At 43.2% G+C, this 21,125-nt stretch overlaps 1 protein-coding gene across 1 annotated transcript in view; it reads left to right on the top strand.

Annotated features, from left to right (window-relative positions):
• PDZD2 (PDZ domain containing 2) overlaps positions 1-21,125 on the top strand; it is a 335,521-nt gene that overhangs the window by 298,425 nt on the left and 15,971 nt on the right. Inside the window, 8 exon segments of the mRNA XM_025198461.1 lie at positions 1,171-1,303; positions 4,276-4,357; positions 5,537-5,640; positions 8,988-9,159; positions 10,235-11,034; positions 13,942-14,086; positions 15,492-19,140; positions 20,081-20,198. Coding sequence (XP_025054246.1) covers positions 1,171-1,303; positions 4,276-4,357; positions 5,537-5,640; positions 8,988-9,159; positions 10,235-11,034; positions 13,942-14,086; positions 15,492-19,140; positions 20,081-20,198 — 5,203 coding nt within the window.

Genomic DNA, 21,125 nt, shown 5'->3' with positions numbered 1-21,125 from the left:
TTGCATTCTGGGTTGTTGCTCTGTCATCGCATCAGCAGTTTCTGATTCCATATAGTAAAACTGGGAGAGTGGTTTTGATATTGGCTTTAGAAAACCTCATTAGTCAGATTTTAGCTTCACAATACCAGAGGCTTGGATCCAGATCTTTTCTATCTGAACCCCCTCAAAAATATGCTCATATGTCTGTAAATGGTACCAGTTTTTCCAGTTTCTAATTGTTATATGATTGCCTCTTCTTAAATACTTATGCTTTTGATTTACATAGTAATCCAAACCTCATTTTTGTCCTCTAAAGTAGCAAAATAATTGCACAACTCGCAAATACCATTCAGTTTATAGAACCCTAAACAGATTATGGACTATTGAACTGTCCTTACCTGTAATTGCCATTTTAGTTGTGTTTTGGCATTAGCTACATTTCATTTAATTACCACAGCAACTCAAAAAGTAAAGTAAAATAGGTGGATTGTATGAAAATCCAAAATAAAAATATTTTAATAATCATGGAAAATGATTTAATGATATCCCTAGATGATGATCCTTTTTTTTAATGGTTCCAGATGTCTGTAGACCAAGAATAGCAAGACTGAAGGGACTGAAATGATCACTTTACAGTCCTATCTCAGAGGCTTTGTTTGATCATGCTGGTTACTGTAACTTAATTTGAAGTAAAAATAGTTACATCTCACTCAATTTTTCTTTAGTTAAAATCTGAAACAATTTCTTGAGCTCATATCTAAGCCATGAGCTTCCAAAAAATCTCTGTTAAAAAGGTTGCACAGTAAGTAATTCAAGATGGTAGTAAAAAGTAATCCATCTGCATGTAATTTTTTCCTTCTATGCTTTGCAAACATCAGTATATACAACTGGAGTCAAACACTCACTTTCACTCTAATCAGGGAGCAGCCAGTTTTATGCATTGATTTAATAGAGTGTCTAACACCAGCAGCACAAAGTGGAATATTGGACCCTGCTCCAGCTTCCACTGAAGTCAGTGGGAGTGTCTCCATTCATATCAATGGGAATAAGAGCAGGACTGGGTTTGGTTTTTTTTTGCCTATCAAATCCTTTCCAAATATTTGTATCTTTGAAAAGTTTGGCCACTAGTCAACAGCACAAACGTTTTATGTGAGGCAGATGTGCTTAACTGGCTGAGGTTTGTTTCTCCAGTCGCGGCGACCAGATTCTGGAGGCAGATTCAGTGAGTCTACGCCATGCAGCATTAAGTGAAGCCTATGCCATTTTGAGTGAATGTGGTCCAGGTCCAGTTAGCCTTATCATTAGCCGGCATCCCAACCCAAAGGTGAGGAAAAAATGCTTGCATATGTGTTTGTTCTTTTCAGCTTTTTACTATCATTTGAGTGTCAATATTTGAGATCCAATCAGTAGAGGATATTTCTATGGCCTGTGTGATGTAGGCAGTCATGTGAAATGATTGTAAAGGTCATTTCCCATCTTGAAAGGAATAAATCTATAGCTCTGTTAAACCTTTCCTGCTGTTTTGTCACTAAATGCCAACTGTTACCTTAATGGGATTAGCTGCATTTTTTTTTTTTGGTGGCAAGATTTTTTTAAAAGTCCTTCATCCAGTCCAAATGAATGAGTAACTTGTTTTGTTTTACCATTGTAAGACACTCACGGGCATATTAAGTTTTTCTGAACAAATGTAATTGGGAAAAGATTTGGTAGGGGAATAATAAAGCTCTGACTTATGAGTTTCTAAATACTTATGGAAGCCTGTTAAAGAAGCACAAATACTCCTAATTCTAAGAGATCCTCTTGACCAGAGTAATTTTGACTTCCTATCTTGAAGGTGATATGCATTTTGTAATGAAGCCTCTAGAAATATAATTTAATTTCCGGCAACTCGGATATACACATGATAGGCAAATTGCTGGAGCCTTCCCACCAAGATTTGATACCATCACTCAGGGTTTTGGATCTTAGGAGGAGGAGGCAGCAATGCATCTTGGTTAGAGTAAGAGACAGGGAGTCAGAACTGTGCCCAAAATCTAAGGTCAGCAGAACTTCAGAATAGGCCTATCTACACATTCATTAATGTGCCATAATTATGGCTCATTAAGTTTAGTATCTGTAATGACAGGTACTAAACTTAATGCGCTATAATTGGCACTACTGCACATTAGAGCAAATGAATGATTTTTTAGTGATATTAATGCACATTAGACTAACTCTTCTGCGCATTAACATGGGTTTTGCCTGCCATGCTAACGCACAGTAGAATTAGACTGCTGCACATTAAGAGCCTCCTTGAGATGTGCCCAATAAGACTTTATGTTGTGCCAAGTGGAATTATCATTCCTCGGTTGCACTAAGCCATTTTGTAAACATAATCATTTAGGTAGTCAGAAACAATAACCCCAAGGAGTACAAACTCTTCCTTCTGATTCACTATTTACTCAAATCACCTAGTGATAACTCTTCAAGTTTTCAGATTACTTGAGGGTGGGGAAGGCTGGAAGTGATTCTTCCATGAGGGGAGCAGGTTGGGAAACACATTGGGGAAAGAAGACAAAGATGCCTAGATGAGAGAGCCGAAGCAAGCTCTTTGAATCACAGGCAGTCTGTTCTGTGTTTGAACAGCACCTTACATGATGGGAACCTGCTATGCATAGGAGGCTTATCTGTAGCTGTAAATTTATACCCAGTCCACAGACCATAGTTAAAAATGGAATTTTCTATGGATTCTGTTTGAGAACCCTGATGTAAACAGGGATGAAACCAGAAACTGCCCAATCTTGCTGAACATCTGGATTTTGTTTTTTCTCTTCCTTGTTCAAAAAAACACCTTGCATGACTTGCCTGCCCAGTACGTAAAGACCTTAATCGAGGTAACTATATTATTTTCCTGAAGGTGGCAGCTGGTGTTTCTGGCATCTTTAGCCATATTTACATACTCTTAATTCTAGGCTACTTCATGACATGCAGCATAAGCTCTGGGGGTCAACCTAAATTACCCCTATCCCTGGCTGGAATTGCCCATAATCTCTATAGTATTGCAGCTCTGTTGTATCTTATCCCCAGCCCACCCATAATACATCAAATACATCGGGGCTTGGAAGGGGACCCTCAAAGGGCAGCTGTTGGCATTTTTCTGCAACTGCTACACTGGGGAATCTGGCTTGGCATAGCTTAAGCCAGGACTTTTAAAGCCTCTGTCTGTGCAGCCCCTTTACATAAGATAACACAAGGGCAGCAGGGTGAAGTTCTTGCTGTATGTTCCTCAGCTGGAATGCCATCTCACAAAGTGGAAACAAAGATATTTTTGTTCAGGTTCATGTTGTTTCATACTTTTTTACATAATCCTTCACTTCATCACACAAAAGGTATACAGAGCATTTTGTTCCTGAATATACGTGCTTCAGTATTTTCATGTATTTCCAAAAGAAATACCACAAAGATTTTCTTTCCTCTGTTATTCTGAGTGAATGTGGTATTCATACTATGTTTAAACTGCTGAGTTTGCCTAGGGATCATTCAAATCCTCTTCGTTCAAAGACTTTCAGATTTTTGACCTGTCTTTGTGCCGAGTTTTAATTTGTGTAAAGTGGACCCTATTGAAATCACATTGGATGTATCTGAAAACAGACCTTTGGAGTTATGTAGGTTTGAACTCCAGCAGTTCCTGTTCGAAGATCATAGGGAAACTTTCTGGTAATAACCAAGAGTGGGTGTGTTACAATAATTCAGGGATAATTTCTGTGTTTTAAATACCACATATCAGTGCAGTTTATTTTATATGGGAAAAATGAGTTGACAATGACTGATCATTTTAGTAAAGGAGGGAGGAGGTGAAAGAAGAAATCAGCTAGTATTTCAGTTTTTTAACTGATCGTCTTTTTATTCATAGAATATTTTTGGAAAAAAGGACTGCTATGAATATTTAATCATAATATTTTTATACACATGGCTCAAGAAGTTATGATATAGTATTAATTAGATGAAAGTAATAGCATGATCATGAGTTTGCTTTGTTTATGCAAGTCTGATGCATTGTTTATATTTAATATTCAGGTATTTGGTGTGATACTTTGGCGGGTCCCATTTTCCTGAAACCCCTCATTACCCCAGCTCAGTATCCCACAGGGAAGAATCTGAATCAAGCCAGGACTAGCACTTAGAAGCTCTTGACTCCTGTGCTGAGGCCTCTAAAATAACAGTTAATCTTGAATGAATAATGAATTTGTGGTGATCTGTGTTTAGCAGCTTTGTCCCACAGTAGACTCACAGTATCTGTTTTCTATTAATAATTAGGTTTCTGAACAGGAGATGGATGAAGCAATAGCTCGCACAACTCTGCGTGACAGCAAGGATGCCAGTTCCTCTCCTGTCATGGGTAGGGACAATGTTTTTCTTTGTTGCAGCAAATACGTTTATTAATAATTTTTTTCATATATGGCAACATTTATCTGGCATGCTATTGGGATCCTGGCATTCATTGCTATTTTAGTCTCACTGACAAAATGTCTATTCTACAGTGTTTATTTAAATTCTTTATATTTCAAGAGTAGCTGCTGTCCAGCCCAAATCCTTAGTACTGTGCATCTGTGTTACATTTTTCTAGGGCACCCCTAATCTGAACAGCAGAGTCCCAGGAAGTTACTACTCCATCTGACCTGAGGGGAATGGGGCAGATCATTGTATTTGAGGACACATAGCCAGCACAGGTTTCCTTGTTAAAGAGGAGATTTACCAGTAAGATAACTTAGGTGGGCTGCTGACAAATTGTCAGTGTTGCCTATCAGCTGGGCAGAATTGGAATATCCAGGGTGGATTTGAACCTTGACATGAGCAGTTTGTCAAGTCTGCCAGTTGAAAGTGAATTTGTAAGGAAATATATTAACTCTAATCACATCACTGCTTAATGGAAAGCCAAGAGATTGTTTCCCCTTCTACTGGGATTGACAGAATGGCCAATTAATTTCGAGACAGAAATGTTCAGTTTTCAATCAACCCTTATTTATGCCGAAACATGTTCTCTGACTAGAGCCCAAGTCATTTGGTAATAGACCTTTGCCTGTGGCTTCTGCCCTCCATAGCCAATTGTGCTGAGGTTTTTAATCGGGTTAGAGGATTTACATTAATTTCCTCCGTTTTTTCCCTCAACTCTCTGCTATATGTATATGATGTCAGTTAAGACATTATCCTTTATGACAGGGGTTCTTAAACTTTGTGATACCACGACCCCAAGTTCTGGATGGCGGCGGCGGGGGATGGGGAGCTTGCACACGGCAGCCACTGACTGGTCGTGACTCTCATTTTGAGAACCCCTGCTTTATGATAAAGTGTTGGATCTAGCTCCCAAGCTTAGTGTAGCAGCATATCTGGGGGGATGGAGAGAAACTGCAGGTATATCGTGTAGCTGTTTTGCTGAATAAAATGTTTTGAAATGTTGTAAGTGACTCGGACAATAGGGTGATGTGTAACACCTAAATAGACAGACATATTCAATTTGCTTACATAATATGCTCCAGAGCTTTATTTTTTAAGTATTAAACTAAATCCTGTTTAACAGGGTCTGTGCAAAAGAGTCCATCCCCTAGCATGAAGGCCAGGCAAGGAGAGCCCTCGTCGCCTCTCAGCTGGACAATGAAACGTTTCCTGGAGCCAGCAAGTCGGGTAAAATAATCAAAATTCAACAAATAATGCTGCTTTTAGGCTTAACCTTACCCAAGAATCAGATTGCTGGGAACAAGGGACTTGTGCTTCTTCCCTGCTGCACACATGTTTCTAAAGGATTCTCTTTGTTAAGCCATAATGTCAGTGTTAATGCTGTAGCCACGATGGTCCAGGAATTGTGAGGGGCAAGGATTTTTTTGGTTGACCTTTTTGATTGAAACAACTGGAATGCTTTGCATTTGAAAGCTTGTCTGATCCAGGAAATTAGAGGCCTGTTAGTCTTACCTTGGTCTGGGGAAGCTCTTTGAGAAAATTATCCAGGTGCACATCTGCAAGGGGCAAGCAGGGGCATGTATGCTTAGGGGCAACCAACATGGGTTCATTAGGGGCAGGTCCTGTCAGACCAACCTGGTGGCCTTCTATGACCAGGTCACAAAAGCCTTGGACGCAGGTGTCGCAGTGGACATAGTTTTTCTGGACCTTAGGAAGGCCTTTGATATGGTCTCTCACCCCATTCTCATTAAAAAATTAGGAAAATGTGGTGTCGACACCTACACAGTCAGATGGGTCGCCAATTGGCTGGAGGGCCGCACCAAGAGAGTGGTGGTGGATGGGTCTTATTTGACCTGGAGGGATGTGGGCAGTGGGGTCCCCCAGGGCTCGGTCCTCGGGCCCACACTGTTCTACATCTTCATCAGCAACTTGGACAAGGGGGTGAAAAGCACCTTGTTCAAATTTGCGGATGACACTAAGATGTGGGGAGAGTTGGGCATGCTAGAAGGGAGGGACAGGCTGCAATTGGATCTGGACAGGTTACAGGGGTGGGCGGATAAGAACAGGATGGGTTTCAATACTGACAAGTGCAAGGTACTGCACCTCAGAAGAAAGAACCAGCAACATACCTACAGGCTGGGAAACTCCCTTCTCATCAGCACAGAGGCAGAAAAGGATCTTGGAGTCATTATAGACTCCAAGATGAACATGGGCTGCCGATGTGGGGATGCAGTCAGGAAGGCTAACCCCACCATGTCATGCATCCACAGATGCATCACGAGCAGGTCCAAGGAGGTGATCCTTCCCCTCAATATGACATTGGTCAGGCCGTAGTTGGAGTACTGCATCCAGTTCTGGGTGCCGCACTTCAGGAGGGATGTGGACAACATGGAGAGGGTCCAGAGGAGGGCCACTCGCATGATTGGGGGCAGCAGGGCAGGCCCTACGAGGAGAAGCTACGAGACCTGAACCTGTTCAGCCTCCACAAGAGAAGGCTGAGAGGGGATCTGATGGCCATCTATAAACTGGCCAAGGGAGACCAGCAGGCAATGGGAGAGTCCCTGTTCCCCCGAGCACTACTGGGAGTAACAAGGAATAACAGCCATAAATTGATGGAGAGTAGATTCAGGCTAGACATCAGGAGGCGCTACTTCACTGTCAGGGTGGCTAGGATCTGGAACCAACTTCCAAGGGAAGTGGTGCTCGCTCCTATCCTGGGGGTCTTTAAAAGGAGGCTAGATAGACACTTTGCTGGGGTTGTTTGACCCCGGCTTTCTTTCCTGCCCATGGCAGGGCATCGGACTTGATGATCTGCTCAGGTCCCTTCTGACCCTACCCAACTACAAAACAATGACTTCATCTCAATGATATAGTTGGTCCAATTAAAGATACTAACCAAAAAAAACTCTTGCCTTACACATTAGGCCATAGTGCTGTGATATGGCCACAAACAGCAGTCAGTCGAAAACTTTTATTTAATATGCGCCAGGGTTGTCCAACATCTAAGGAGCCAGGGACCATACCAGCAAGGGCCATGGGCCACCAGAGCTGCATGCCCCCCTGCCCAGCTGCATGGAGTGCCCCCCACAACTGTTGCTCTCTGCCCCACCTTGCTCTGTGCGCCCCTCCATTGCTGCCCCTGTCTCCTGCTGCTGCTTTCCTTGCCTCCTCTGTTGCTGCTCCTTGTGCCCCTCCACTACACGGCATGCCTTCCTGCTGCTGGTGTTTGTGCCCCCCACTGCTGCTGTCTATGCCTCACTCCTGTTGCTTGCTGCATGTCCCTGTTGCACTGCCTGTTGCACCTCCTACCTGTGCACTTCATCTCATATTTAAGTCCTTGACTGCAAGCTCCCCTACTGCACTGCTGGGTTGCAGACACCTCATGCACTGCAGACTGGTCCATGCTGCACCACCCTGCAGTCTAGGGCAGAGGCGGGAGGGGGAACTTGAAGCCCCCCCCAGCAATGAAGGGACTGGTGGGATGGGTAGGACTACAGTTTAACCCCTTGGGGGTTGCATGCAGCCCATAGGCTACCAGTTGGACAGCCCTGGTCTATACTGCAGACACCTTCTACAGTGTGGATGACATAAAAGACTGCTTTTCACATGTCACTTGTCACAATCTGACTTTTTTTACTAAATGCTGTAATGTAATTGAGTATTGTTACAACTGAGCTCTGCTTGGGGTTGAGCTCATGTTGATGAAGAGAGTAAATATGGGGAGTCTGGGTGCAATCCTTGGGTCACTGGACTTACTAATAGACAACTGATTGGTTTCTGTATACTGTTATAGTAGTGGAGCAACTTGGAATCTCCACAAGGAGATGTATTCAGAAGCAGAGAAGGAGCACTTTTAAGTGCAGCCTCTCAAGGGGATTGCAAAGGTGGATGCTTAAATACCTGATTTTTTATTCCCAGATGCCCATGTTGAATACTCCCTGCACACATTGAGAGTGTGCAGAAAACATGGGCATTTTTATTTAGGTGCCTAAACATGGACTTGGGTGTCAAACTTCAGCCACTCAAGTGTGACAACATGGACCTTTAAATGCATTGTTTTTCTGTTCCCTCATTTGTAGACTTGGGATGTTACTCCTTACTTTAATCATGAGGCCAAGGCCTTGTTGACACTTTCCTTGCAGCTACCAGCATCAAGCCAGTAGAGCACACGCATCCATGCTGCTTCTGGTGGCTCCACTGCCACAGGTGTGCCACTGCAATATAAAGTGGACCCTGCCAAAGAGGCTGTGGCAGCCAGAGGCATCTACATGGATGGAAGCAGCAACCAGAAGCATCTTCCACAGGTGTGCCACTGCAGTATAAAGTGGACCCTGCCAAAGGGGCTGTGGCAGCCAGAAGCATCTACATGGATGGAAGCAGCAACCTTACTCTGCTGGGCAGAGGTGGGCTAGCTTTGCTGGCAGGAAGGAGGGGCTTCTTCTGCCACAGAACTCCAGTTCTGCCAGCAAGTTTGTAGCATAGACTAGGCCTTAGAGGTGGTTGTAGGGTAGACCCAAAAGTTGCTTTACAAATAAGTGACCACCAGTCGCCAGTTGGGTTTGTTTTATTTTCAGCAGGGATCTGTCAGTTCTGAAACGGAGCTTTCTCAGTACTTCTCACAAGATGGCCCAAGCCAGCTGTCATTTTCTGACGCTGTAGTAACAGGCTCCAGTGATGAAGAGCAGCTCCGTCAGAAGAGTGGAAGCAGCTCTCTGGATGACAGCTCTCTTCCTCCCAGCAATCTAAGTAAGCAAGAGCAATCTAAGAAAATAACAAGATACTTGTGGGATAGTTGCTGCTTGCATTCTGGTTTGCTTTACTAAATTGCAGCATTTTGATAATTGGACTGCATAGAAATGTCAGCCAACATTTATAATTTGATGCTACAGAAGATGAAAGAAGTAATTTAAAAGCAATGCACATACTGTAACTTTCCAGGGAAGTTTGCCTGGTTTGCATCTCTGAATACATGCGATCAGATTTATATTACAGCCTTGGCAGACCAGGTATAAGTTGACATCACTGCAAGTTGATCATACCAGTAATGATTATCTGCTTGCTCTATTTCTATATAATCACTCTTGAATATCTCTGATATGTGCAACTTTGGTTTTGCATCAGCACCTATGCCTTGGTCTCTTGTAAAAATTGGCTGAAACAACCCTGTTACCTCTTCTTTATTCACTCTTATCTCGTTTTAAGACTTGGATGAAAATATATCTGTTCTCTCTTGCCTATGCCTTTGATATAGCCTCCCACTCATCTGTCAGTTTTCTTTATATAGCTGTACAAAGCATTTTTGACATGGTTTGTCAGAAGGCTACTGTACAAAATATGGTTGTATTATATACAAAGGTTTTGCAAGAAGGGCATAAGAATGAAGTCTTAGAACACCTGACATTCTTAATGAAAGATAGGATGGCTGTTTTGTCTCTGAATTTGTGCCTCTCTCTTTAATTGATTTTGTCCGCTCTGCTATAGATATAAAGAGAATTTCAAAGATATCTTGTTGTTTGAAGTAAAATAAAAGTGCATGTGCTCTTTTCTTTTTGGGGTCATAGTCATAGTTCAGACACATGCTGAAAATAAAACCAGATGTGCAGTAAACAGATTTCAAGAAGCACCCATAAATCATAATACCATCTGTCATTTCTGTTGCTGTGGATGGTAGGTATGTCTTAGAGCAGAGGACATGGAAAAACTTCAGAAAGAAAATATCTCCTCTAATAAATAACCATATAGGTCCTTTTATGAGGAGGTTGCAGTTTAGTCTAAAAATAGCCAAGAAGCACAATTATGTATTTTTTTTTTTTTCCCCCAGCTCCCAAAGAAGCAGGATCCATGAAAGCGGGTAGCCTTGCTTCTCCAAGCAATGGAAAGCCACCTTGTCTTCTCAACAGGCATGTGGAGTGTGTCCGACAGGGTAGCCTTAGTAGCAGTCCCAAGTCTGTCCGGAGCCCGTTTCTGCGACAGAGGAGGGTTGTTTTCTATGATGGTGAAGTTAGCGATGAGGATGAAGATGCCCACTTTCAAAGGGGACAGGGGAACAAGGGCCAGAAAATCACTGAGAAAGACTGTGATATTGTCATCGCCACCTCTTCAGTTGAAATTGATGACGAGAGTCAGGATGGTGAATTACCTCGACACATTGGCAGTGAAGCATCTACTCCTCTCTATGGCAACTCCCTGGAGTCTGAGGATAGCACTCTGGAGCAAATGGACTCTCCCTTCTTTCCAATCAAAGCATTTGATTACTCAAGCATGCCTGAGTTTCGCCCTGGTAACCTGTGTGTGAAGGAGCTCCGAGAGGCACAGCTCGAATCAAAGAGATCTCCTAAGCTGGAGCACAAAGCAGTTACAAGAGTAAAAAGTATGATGAGCACTGAGTGCCGTAGTCTTCCGAGACAGAAGATTGAGGAGCACAGTCTCTGTGATAAGCCTGTTGCAAGGGTACCTCCGCATAGCAAAAAGACTGGTCCCGACAGCTCTGAGCAGAGCAACGTTGAAATAGTGACTCTGGTTCGGAATGAAGATGAATCCTTTGGATTGGATTTGGAAATCCAAGCCACACCCTTAAGAATTATGATAACAGGCTTAAGGCCAGGAGGAGCAGCTGAAAAGGTAATGGTAAAAAAATACAAGTCTGTTTTATTTGGTTTCTCTTTGTGGAGATTTATATTTGATAAAGGAGATATGCACCTGTGCAAATAAGATCTGTTTGGACAACATGTCTCATCTCTTCTCTTTTTAGAACACCATTAAACTAAATGCTGAGAGATGTATGCATGCCCCTGCTAATTTAAGCTTGAAAAAATCAAGAGGCAAATACTGCTCTTGGAATAATCCATGTTAGTAATTATTTTTGGGGGGTTGCTACATTTTTTTCATCTTACCAGAAACAGACCATTTATGTGGCAGGTTACATAGTAGTGACAGAAAGAGGGATAGCTTATCAAGAGGCTTTCAGAATCGTGTCTCAATTTAAAAGGTAACAATTCTAGTTCCCATCTGTAATCACACTCATACCCAACAGGTATGATATGGTCATGACTGAATGAGGTGCCTAGGTGCTGTGGTAGTAATACAAATAATAAATTTTATGTGGCTGTTTTAGCTGGACTTGTTATGCTGGGGATATCTGAGTCATATCTGTATAGAATGGACTTTAAATCACGGAACCATTTGAAGACTTTGTGAGCAGTGTTTAGCACAGTGTTTTAGCACCTCTAGGGTCAAGCTCGATACCATCTCTTAGGCACTCAAATGGGCTTAGGCCTGTAAGGGTGATTCTCTTCTACCCTGTTCAGCTAAGCACAGATAGTGAAAAAGCCTGAGGCTGGATTGATTCATTCTTCACAGGTAAACTGTGGATTGAACTGATAAGCAAGTGAACAGACATTGACTTCTAATTCCAGAAATTCATCCACATGCCTTCAGTGTCCCAGGCCAGAAGCCAGGGAGGAGGGGGACACTAGATCATGCCTCCCTGCTCAGCTGGAGCAGACAGCTTGGTCCAAGGCTAGCCTGCCCACCCTGCAAGGGAGGGTTTGCGGGGGAGGTGCAAAGCTTCCTGGGATGCGGGGGGCTGTGCATTAACTTGACTCTGGAGGGGAACTGGGAAAGCAGTTCAATAAAGTGATTTAACCTAAATCAGTTAAGTCTGATACTATATCTTATCTCAGGTTTATCTTAAACCAGTTTCAGTAATTTTGAAAGTGGTTGATGTGCACTGAACTTCTGTTGTGTTACAGATTTGAACCAGTTTCTAGTCACTTATACCAGTTTATGTATAATTTCTGTTCCTAGCCTTTAAGCCCAGAAAATGCATTAACGTATTTACTTTTGTAACAACCTCATTTTACCCTTAAGATTGAGTCACAAAAGAGCAGTTGCAGGAGTAGGACCAACCCACCTTTTACAGTAGCAGTTTCTTAAGGATTCAGGCAGAGTCGAATAGTATTGTGCTCAAGTCTGTAAGTCAGGGGGACAATAATTTTGGCTGGAGGGCCACTTAAAGAGTTTTGGTGAGCTGTCAAGGGCTGCATGGGTAGTCCCACCCCTTGACAGTTGCCCCGCCTCTGGTCACCATATTGGGACCGGAAATCCTGCCCTGTAACTCCTGACCTTTGCCACTGAATGTGGCAGATACTCTTTCTGGGAGGGAGGGGGTTGCCATCTTAGAACAAGAAAAAAACCAAATCATACACTAAAAGTCAAAAACGTACTATAACATAATTTAATTTTATTACAAAAAATATTTTTGACGTGTGTTTGCATAGTGCATATGGAGGTGATCGCATAATAACTCAAAAATAAGTCTTAGTCTTGTATATTGTAGGTGGTGGGTGGTAGGGGTCTGTGGTGGAGTGTGGGGATGTGTGTATGGTGGGGTGTATGTTTGTGTGGGGGGGCTGTGAGGGGGTGTGGCTGTGTGTGGGGGGGGACATAGGGTATGTTGGAGTGTTGGTATATGTTGGTGTGGGTTGTGGGGGTAGGATGTGAGTGTGTGAGGTTTGTGGGATGCCAGCAGCAGCAGCAGGTGGGGGTGCTCAAGGTATTTGTGCCCAAAACAGGCGCTGGTGCACGGCCGAGTGCGGTTCCGGCCAGCGCTGTGCATGGGAGGACACTGGGGAAGCTAAGTGGGTCCCCATGGGGGTGGCTACAGCAGGGGCAGCAGCAACCCCACCCAGAAGCTGTGTGCTGGCAGGGCTAGGCCCTTCCACCCACAAGGGTAGGAGCAAGGTGTAATAGGGTATATTGTGGGGGAGGTATGTGTGGACACCTTGCTCCCACCCATGTGGGTGGGAGGCTTGGGCTGGACACAATTTGTTGGTGGGCACTGCGGGCCAGATGAAAGTGCCCAGTGGGCCATGTTTTGCCTGCCCCTGCTCTAAGTCCATTTATGTACCTAATAGGTGGGACAGAATCTGGCCCTCAGTGACTCTTTACCGCTGAGAGGAAGTATGGCATGTCAATTTGAGTTGGGCTTTTGGAGTTGGGACTTCTCTGCCCTACTCCTATTTCTGCCACCTATCTTTTTTTTAATGCTGGAAAACATATTTAGCCTGTCCCCCAAAAGCCTGATTCCAGCCATGGCATCCAGCCATGATTAATGTCATTAAAAGATTCCACTTAGTTTAATGGTTGTATTGGGTCCCAAGCCTCATGGCAGGATGTGGTAGATAGGAGACAACATTGTTGAGAGAAGCCCTTGAGACGTTAGAACCAATTACACCAGAACCCCTTTAGATGAAAGGGACTGTGTTAATTTTCCTCATAGCACTGGGCCATGGAAAGAATAGGAGGTCTTGCCGTTGTTCCCCTCTTGTGAACCCCACAGGGCCAGGCACAGTCTGTATGCCTGCTTCCTTGACTGTGAATGAAGTGTTATCAGTGTTCTCTGTCCTGTAACTTAGAAATTGGGAGTGTTGCTCTGAAGCCATTGATATTTCTATTACAAACTGCCCTCTGCTTCTGGGACTAAGCCTTTCAGGTATTTACTTTCATTCATATCTGTCATTCTATCAGGACTCAGAGGGAAAGCTGGCTGTAGGAGATGAGATTTCTTCCATCAACAGTGCCCCTGTCAGTGGAATGACATATGAGGAAATCTGTCTGCTTATGCAGAATCTCCCTACATCTGTGACATTTGGGGTGCAGAAAGCAGTGCCAGGTAAGGGCATTTTCTGACAACACTGAAGCACGGGAAGGCTTGATCAAGCATTTTGCTAACTTGGCTTCCAAAGATAATTTGAGTGGGAAGGACATTATTTTTAGGATGATGATACAGCATTTTATTGATGAGCCAGGGTTTTCCATCATTTACAGCATGCATTGTTATTCTATACTAAATGTTGAAGGCACAGATTTATAGTACATCTCTTCCCGTACAGTATTTAGAAGTTTTGAGCCACTTAAGGGGGACTCAAATTAACCCATCAGTAGCTTGAAGATGTCAACAGTAACCTTGATGGCCATTCTTTTTCCAAGATTAAGTACTTTGATCCTCGTTAGTCTACCAAGTCTCTTGAAATGTAAGGTTTAAGTAGTATTTTTTGATCGGACAAAAATCCAGATTTTTCCCTTGATAAATCCCCCAGTAAGGATATATGTGTGTACTGCAGTCTCCTTGTACCCACTGTTTATATGAATTCTGCAGCATGGAAATGATGTTTGGAAAAGAACATTGCTTCTCAGCTTCTTGGAGGTTCAGGTGAATGGAAGAACAGTACAGTACTACATTTTGTTTTATCCTAGCTAGAATACACTCTAACTGGTCTATATATGGTGAATTTCCCTAACTATCTTCCTGATGCTTGTGAGGAATTCCTGGTAGGCCAGGTACTTCTCTTCCCAGTTCCTCAGGTAATCCTGAGCATCACAGAGGCTTCTGGTAGGAGGGGTATGTGCAGGTTGGCACTCTTCACAAGTGTGCACATTCCTTCCTGAGATATATATTTGTGTGTGTGTGTGTTTGGGGGTAGGGTGGGGAGAATGGTGGCAGGTATCAGTCATCTATCTGGGATTGGATTAAGTGTTTATTAGATGGGAAGGAAGTTCTGAGTCACAAATCCTGTAAACACACGCACTTAACTTTACCCAGGTGTGAGAAATTAATTACATGCATAAGTGCTTACAAGATCAGAGCCAAAATATTTTCTGTTGATCATCACTGGGGCATCTAAGCACCTCTAATTATTTTGCTAGTCTTCGGGTACTTAACACAATTATGGAGGGCAGGTATTACCTGTTCTTTTTCCTAATTCTGTTGGTTAATAGGCCTGTCTTGTTGCATACTTGTGCTATGATGATGAGCATGCTGTTTCGATTTCAGAGTTTAAAATAAAACTAATCAGAGTCACTAAAAGTGTCTCCCTTGAGTATGTTGTTTTGGTCACACTGGAATGTGATTACTTCTGAAGATTGTGAAAATCATAGCGTATTAAAAGAATTGCAGGGAAGTTAGGAAACATCAAAGGGGCTTATAAGCGTGTCTGGTTTTGCTCATATTTTGTGCTTTGTTTTCCATATCTAATTGAAGTTAAGTGATTCACTTGCTTTTTTAAATCTTAATTCAGATGTGGACAGACTCACAAACCTCAACATACTTTCAGAGCCAGATGCCCAACCCAGCAGCAGCGTTGTAGTTGAAGAAGGAATAGCATCTGGGAAACTAGAAAAAGGGACTCACCGGAGTGATGGTGTAGACCTTGTCACAGAAAGAACAATGCTGCCACCTTCCGCCACGACCAAAGAGGTGCAAGTAGGTTCTTCAGAAATCGGCTGTGCTGAGGTCAGTGCTGTGATTCCCATCACGGATATTGATGACTTGCTCAGCAAACTGAATTCTTCAGAGGACAGAAGCTCTCAGTTGCCACCAAGAGCAGTGAGCCCCATTAGAAAGGAGTGCACTGCCAAGCATAGCTGTGGGACAGAAGAGGGTTGTCCCACTAATTCTGAGCCAGAGATGGTGAAGAATGAGCTATCTGAAAAAACTATCAATTATGCGGCTAATGCACAGGGGATCTTGGGATTATCAGTGTTGGATTCCATTAATACAGGCAAGCTTTTTACTGTGAATAAAAACTGTTTAAATAACTATTCTAGGAATTTTAGCAGTTTGAGTGAAGACAGTTATTCTGGAGCTGATTCTGTGGAAGACAGTAGAAACAGCCCATTTCCAAAGTCTATGTATGGTGCTGCAGAGGACTCCCACTCGGACACAGAATCACTCACAGAAGCTCCTGATGCTCCTGGAGACGTTTTACTTTTGCCATCTGTTGCTGATAATTCCTCAGGGACCCGTAATGTGACAGAGTCAGATGAGGAACAAATTGAAATTTGTTGCATGAATAATGAGCCGCAACAGTCTGCTCAGGAGCAGTGGCTTGTGTCTGCTGCAAGCTTACCCCGGCAATTCCCACCACAGCCACACATTGCAAAAGTTTCACAAGCAGAGGATTGTACAGGACATGGTTCATCAGATACAAAGCTCCACAAACCTCTGTCTCTAGCAGAAGATCAAGGGTGTCCCATTCCCCCACAGCATTTAAATAGTGGAAATATATTTCCCTCCACTTCCTTACACTCTCCTTCCTCAGATACTTTATCGGATAAAGATACCCTAAAAAGTTCAGTAGCTTGTGCTTTCCATAACAATGGTGCCTTAAGTACAGAAGACCGACTAAGCTTAGAGATCAGTGAAAAGTCTATGGAGTCCTGCGAATCTTTACAAGACGATGTATCTTTGCAATGCGAAAGAATAGGTTCCTGCATGAGTAGAAGTGTTAACAGCTTGGAGATCCATTTGCTAGACAAAGAACACCCTGATAAAGAAGAGGGATCCAAATTTGAAAGAGAATTGGCAGCTGATGATTGCAGTCACATCGTTGGTTATCATTCTCTTTTGGTGAAGAACGAAACAAATAGTTTGGCTAACTATAAAGCAGAGGATAATCATGTGCACTCTTTATTGCAAAGAGTGACATCCAGGTCAACCCTTTCTCCAAAATCAAAAGATCTAAGTAAGACTAGCACTGCTCCTGACTTGTCAGAGAAAAATGAAAAAGTTAATGCTGTAACTTTGGGAAGGGGTTCTAATGCCAAAATCCAGAGTTCCAGTACAAATCACTTTAAAGGAGTCACTGTACCACATACTCCTTCCTCACAGAAAAAATCACATCAGGAATCCAAGGGAATGCCCCAAAAGCATGTAGTAGAAGCACTATTAAATAACCAGAGAGCCAAAACAGGACAGAAGCTAAAGGGTCTAACCATCAAAAGTAAACTAAAAGCAAATGCAGAACCTCCTAGCCCTAATCCTGCAAAAAGCAGTGGGATTGATCAGCGAAGGATTTCTACTTCTCCACAGTTATCACCCAAGCTTCTCATAAAGAAAGCATCAGTGCCCCATAACATGCCTACAAACACAGAACCTGGCAAGAGCTTTTCAACAGCCTCAAAGGCTCTTAAATCAGAGCATGAAAATAAGCTATCTTTACTTGCATGTAAAGAAACATTTTCCCCCTTGCTGAATGGTGACAACAGCCCAACGCAGAGTAGTGACACTAAAACCAATGGCAATGGTGAGCTAAATGTTAGTGGGGAATCAGAACACCAGAGGGGATGTGGAAAGCAAAAAGAAAGGCCAGCTTCAGTGCAGTGTGAAGAAAAAGGTGATAAGACAAATGGTGATAGTTCTAAAACAAAAGAAGATCAGTTCGAAGTAACCATGTCTCCTAATGGTACACCAAAAAGTGAGCATGCAAAAAAGAGAGTAGAGAATCATGGAACAGGTCTGAACTTGATAAATAGTTATTATGGGGAAGGCAACATGAAGCCATTCGGTCCTCACATCATAGGAGTATCTGACAAGGACTCTTCCTCATTGAGGTCTTCCCCAATTCAGCTGGAGCAGCCAGAAGGACAGGAAATTCAACGCACTTGCATTGAGGTGAGGCTCTCCTCCTCCTCCTCACTGGCACCATCTTCACAGCTGCTGCTGTTGGAAAAGGCAGAAGGTAGCAATAAAAAGATCAGCCACTGGACCGAGGAGCTAGGGACTGCACAGTATTTCACTAGAATAGATGCTGTTGGGAGTGGAAATCTATGCTGTGGATCAAAACCAGTGTCAAGGACTTACTCAGTGCCAGCTCAGTTATCAAGTCACCTGAGGGAAGATGGTGCCATTATAGGTGTTCCAGCACACCATATGCAAGATCTTCAGAGCCATGTTGCAGGTGAAAAATGCACCCAAAAAGAGCCAGGCATGTTAAAAATTGTCCATTTAAATATGCTGAATGGCCAGAGCACCCAGGGTGAAAGAGAACAGGCATACACTTCCAAAAGTATCCCAAAACCAAGCCTTGAGGAGCAGCCTTTTGCCAATGAAAATAGTTGCTCTGTTATAGATAAACAAAAACCTTTCAGAAGAAATTATTACTATTATGAACTGAACTGGCCACATGACCCTACTTCATCCTTCTCTGTCAAACAGCGGATCAAATCCTTTGAGAACCTGGCACACTTTGATAGATCTGTTAAAGCTGTAGACATGCACTCCACCTCCAGCGGTTCTAAATCACCTGTTGGCAGAAGATCTTCTAGTGGTATCACTTCCATTGCCCCTGCCGGTCCAAGTGATGCAGCGCGGGCACTGAGACGAAGTTTAAGTTCATACAGCGATGGTCAAAGCAACATTCCACCATCTCCACAGCTGACAAAATCATCAACAAATATAGACTTAGCCCATGTGCAGAAGAATTCAACAGAAGGCAGCAAAGATGATGCAAATTTGAAGAAAAGCAAGGGTGAAGGTACTTCAGGGGATCTGAATGTCTTGCTTCCCCCCGTGTCCCATATGCGGAGAAGCAGAGGTCACTGCAGGCAGTTGATGTCCCGTTCAAAGCTCAGGGAGCTCAGAGCACTGAGCATGCCTGATCTGGACAAGCTGTGCGATGAGGACTTTTCAGTGGAACCTAAGACCACTCACTTCAAAACTGAACTGGAAATTACACCTAGGAGGTCTCTTGGCCTGCCTGCTGAAAGTGATGCAACTCAGAGTGCTTCTCCTGCCCTTTCCAACCTTGCAAAGTTGAACAGGCTATCTTCCAGAGGAAGTGCTCCTTGGACCACTGGCTCAGGAGCTCCTGGCTCAGCATCTGATGATGAAGTACCACGTGATAGCTACCTGGGTCAGAAACACTCAGGAAGAAGTTGGTCAATCAGGTGAGTTTAATGTTTTTCTAATAACTTTTTAAAAAAATATCTGTAAATGAGAGAGGTAATTTCCTAAAATACCATTGATTTTTCCTTCCTGCTGGCTTTTTTTCAGGCAAACTTTCCAGTTATGTAGGATTGGGCTCCAAACCCATCCATGCTCATTCTGTTTCAATGGGAATGGCTTTGGATCAGGTCCTTCGTCTCGTTTCAGTCATATGTAGCATTCTTCCTGCTTTATTTTTGAGACCTGTTGTATTGTTTCTGGTGATCAGTATCCCTTGCCTAGCTCCATTTCAGTGAAGGCTTAAATGTCCTTACTAAAAGGACTGGATTTCAGCAAACTCTCTTTGGCAAGATCACAAGGGCCACCAACTCCTGGAATCAGCGCATTGAAATAAAGCCACTACGATTTGAGGGTACTGAGCCCTTTACAGGAGATCTGCAGCTTTTTCTCTCCTTTCCTTTCTTCTGTCCACAATTGGCTGTTAGCGTAGCCTGCCTTTCCCAGTATAACAATTAGCAAATTGATTCTCACTCAAGTAGTGTCTTGTAAATGTAGCTCTCTTGATTTTTATACAGTTGGTTCCTAAAATCCTTAGGGAAAAATCACAGCCTGACTTTTTTTTATTTTTTTAAGGCCTGTTTTAAATCATCCTCTCCTTTTCTAGCCACAGTGTAAATTATTTTGACACTGAAAATAATTGCTATGTATGCAGTCAGCAATGTGACTTTCATAAACTGACAGTGCTAAAAGTGCTACAACAGTTTACATCTAAGGGTGCTATATTGGAAATGCTATCTCTTACTCATTTAATGAAATAACAGTTATACAACAGATTAAGTAGGTGTTAGATGTAAAGTAAACCATAGATATTGAAATACGTCTGTGAACTCCCCAATAGCAATATAACTTACTGCTGTCTTTTACATGTATGTATATATTCAGCTTGGATCAGCTCTTGGTCTCAACTCTGGACCAGCAGAAATTGCAATCTGTTTTGTCATCAGTGATGGCAAAATGTGATGTCATCACTATGCTCCAAGAAGTTAAAATGCAAGCAGAGGTAAGAAATGAAAGATCAAAACTCAGAATGTGTGGCCAGGGCTGATGAATTATAAATAAAGAGTTACTGGTATTTTTTAAAATTGTAGGTTTATATATACTCCAAATAATTTTAAAATTCAGCTTGTAGCCTTGTTCTCTATGCTCTTTTATTATCAATAGTACCACTACACATGACTTTAGAAAATCTCTGTACTTTCATAATGTTGATTTGAAAGGCCTTATTATATAGATCAGAGGCAGGCAATTATTTTGGGTGGAGGACCATTTACGGAGTTTTGGTGAGTTGTCAAGGGCAGCAAGGGTAGCCCCACCCCTTGATGGTTGCCCTGCCCCTCGCCACCATATTGGGACCTGAAGTCCGATGCTGTGCTCCCCCATCTCCCCCTGCCCCCCCCCAACCCCTGACATTTGCCACCAGAAGTCCCTCCCCTTGCCCTGGACATACTCCTTTTGGGAGGGAGGGTGCTGCAATCTTGAAACTGGAAAAAAATCCCAAATTATATACAACCCCAACCCCCCCCGCCCCACAATAATTTATTTTAATTTTATTTAAAAAAAAAATTTGTACTGATTTATGTTTGTAAATCTAAAGGTGATTGCATAATAGCTCACAATATGGTCCTACTGTGTGTTGTGTCTGGGGTGCGTGGTTGGGGAGTAAGGGTGTAGAGTGATGTGTGGGGTATGTGGTTGGGGTGGGGGCTGTGGGATTATGGTGGGTGAAGCGGGAGAGAGAGAGAGATAGACAGTCCTGCCGCCCCAGCCTGGGTCCCCAGTGGCCCCAGGGCACTGGCACGGGCTCCACATTCCTGCCTGCCACCACCACACCCCTGCCATTTTCCTGCTTTACCTCCTGCACAGCTGCCTGCCCTTGCTGCTGCCACTTCTCCTGGCCCCAGCTGCTCCCCTTGCCACCGCTGCTTCT

This window comes from Alligator sinensis, unplaced genomic scaffold, assembly GCF_000455745.1.
Source record: "Alligator sinensis unplaced genomic scaffold, ASM45574v1 scaffold347_1, whole genome shotgun sequence".
Taxonomy (NCBI): Eukaryota; Metazoa; Chordata; order Crocodylia; family Alligatoridae; genus Alligator; species Alligator sinensis.
This window is presented reverse-complemented; position numbering and strand designations above follow the sequence as displayed.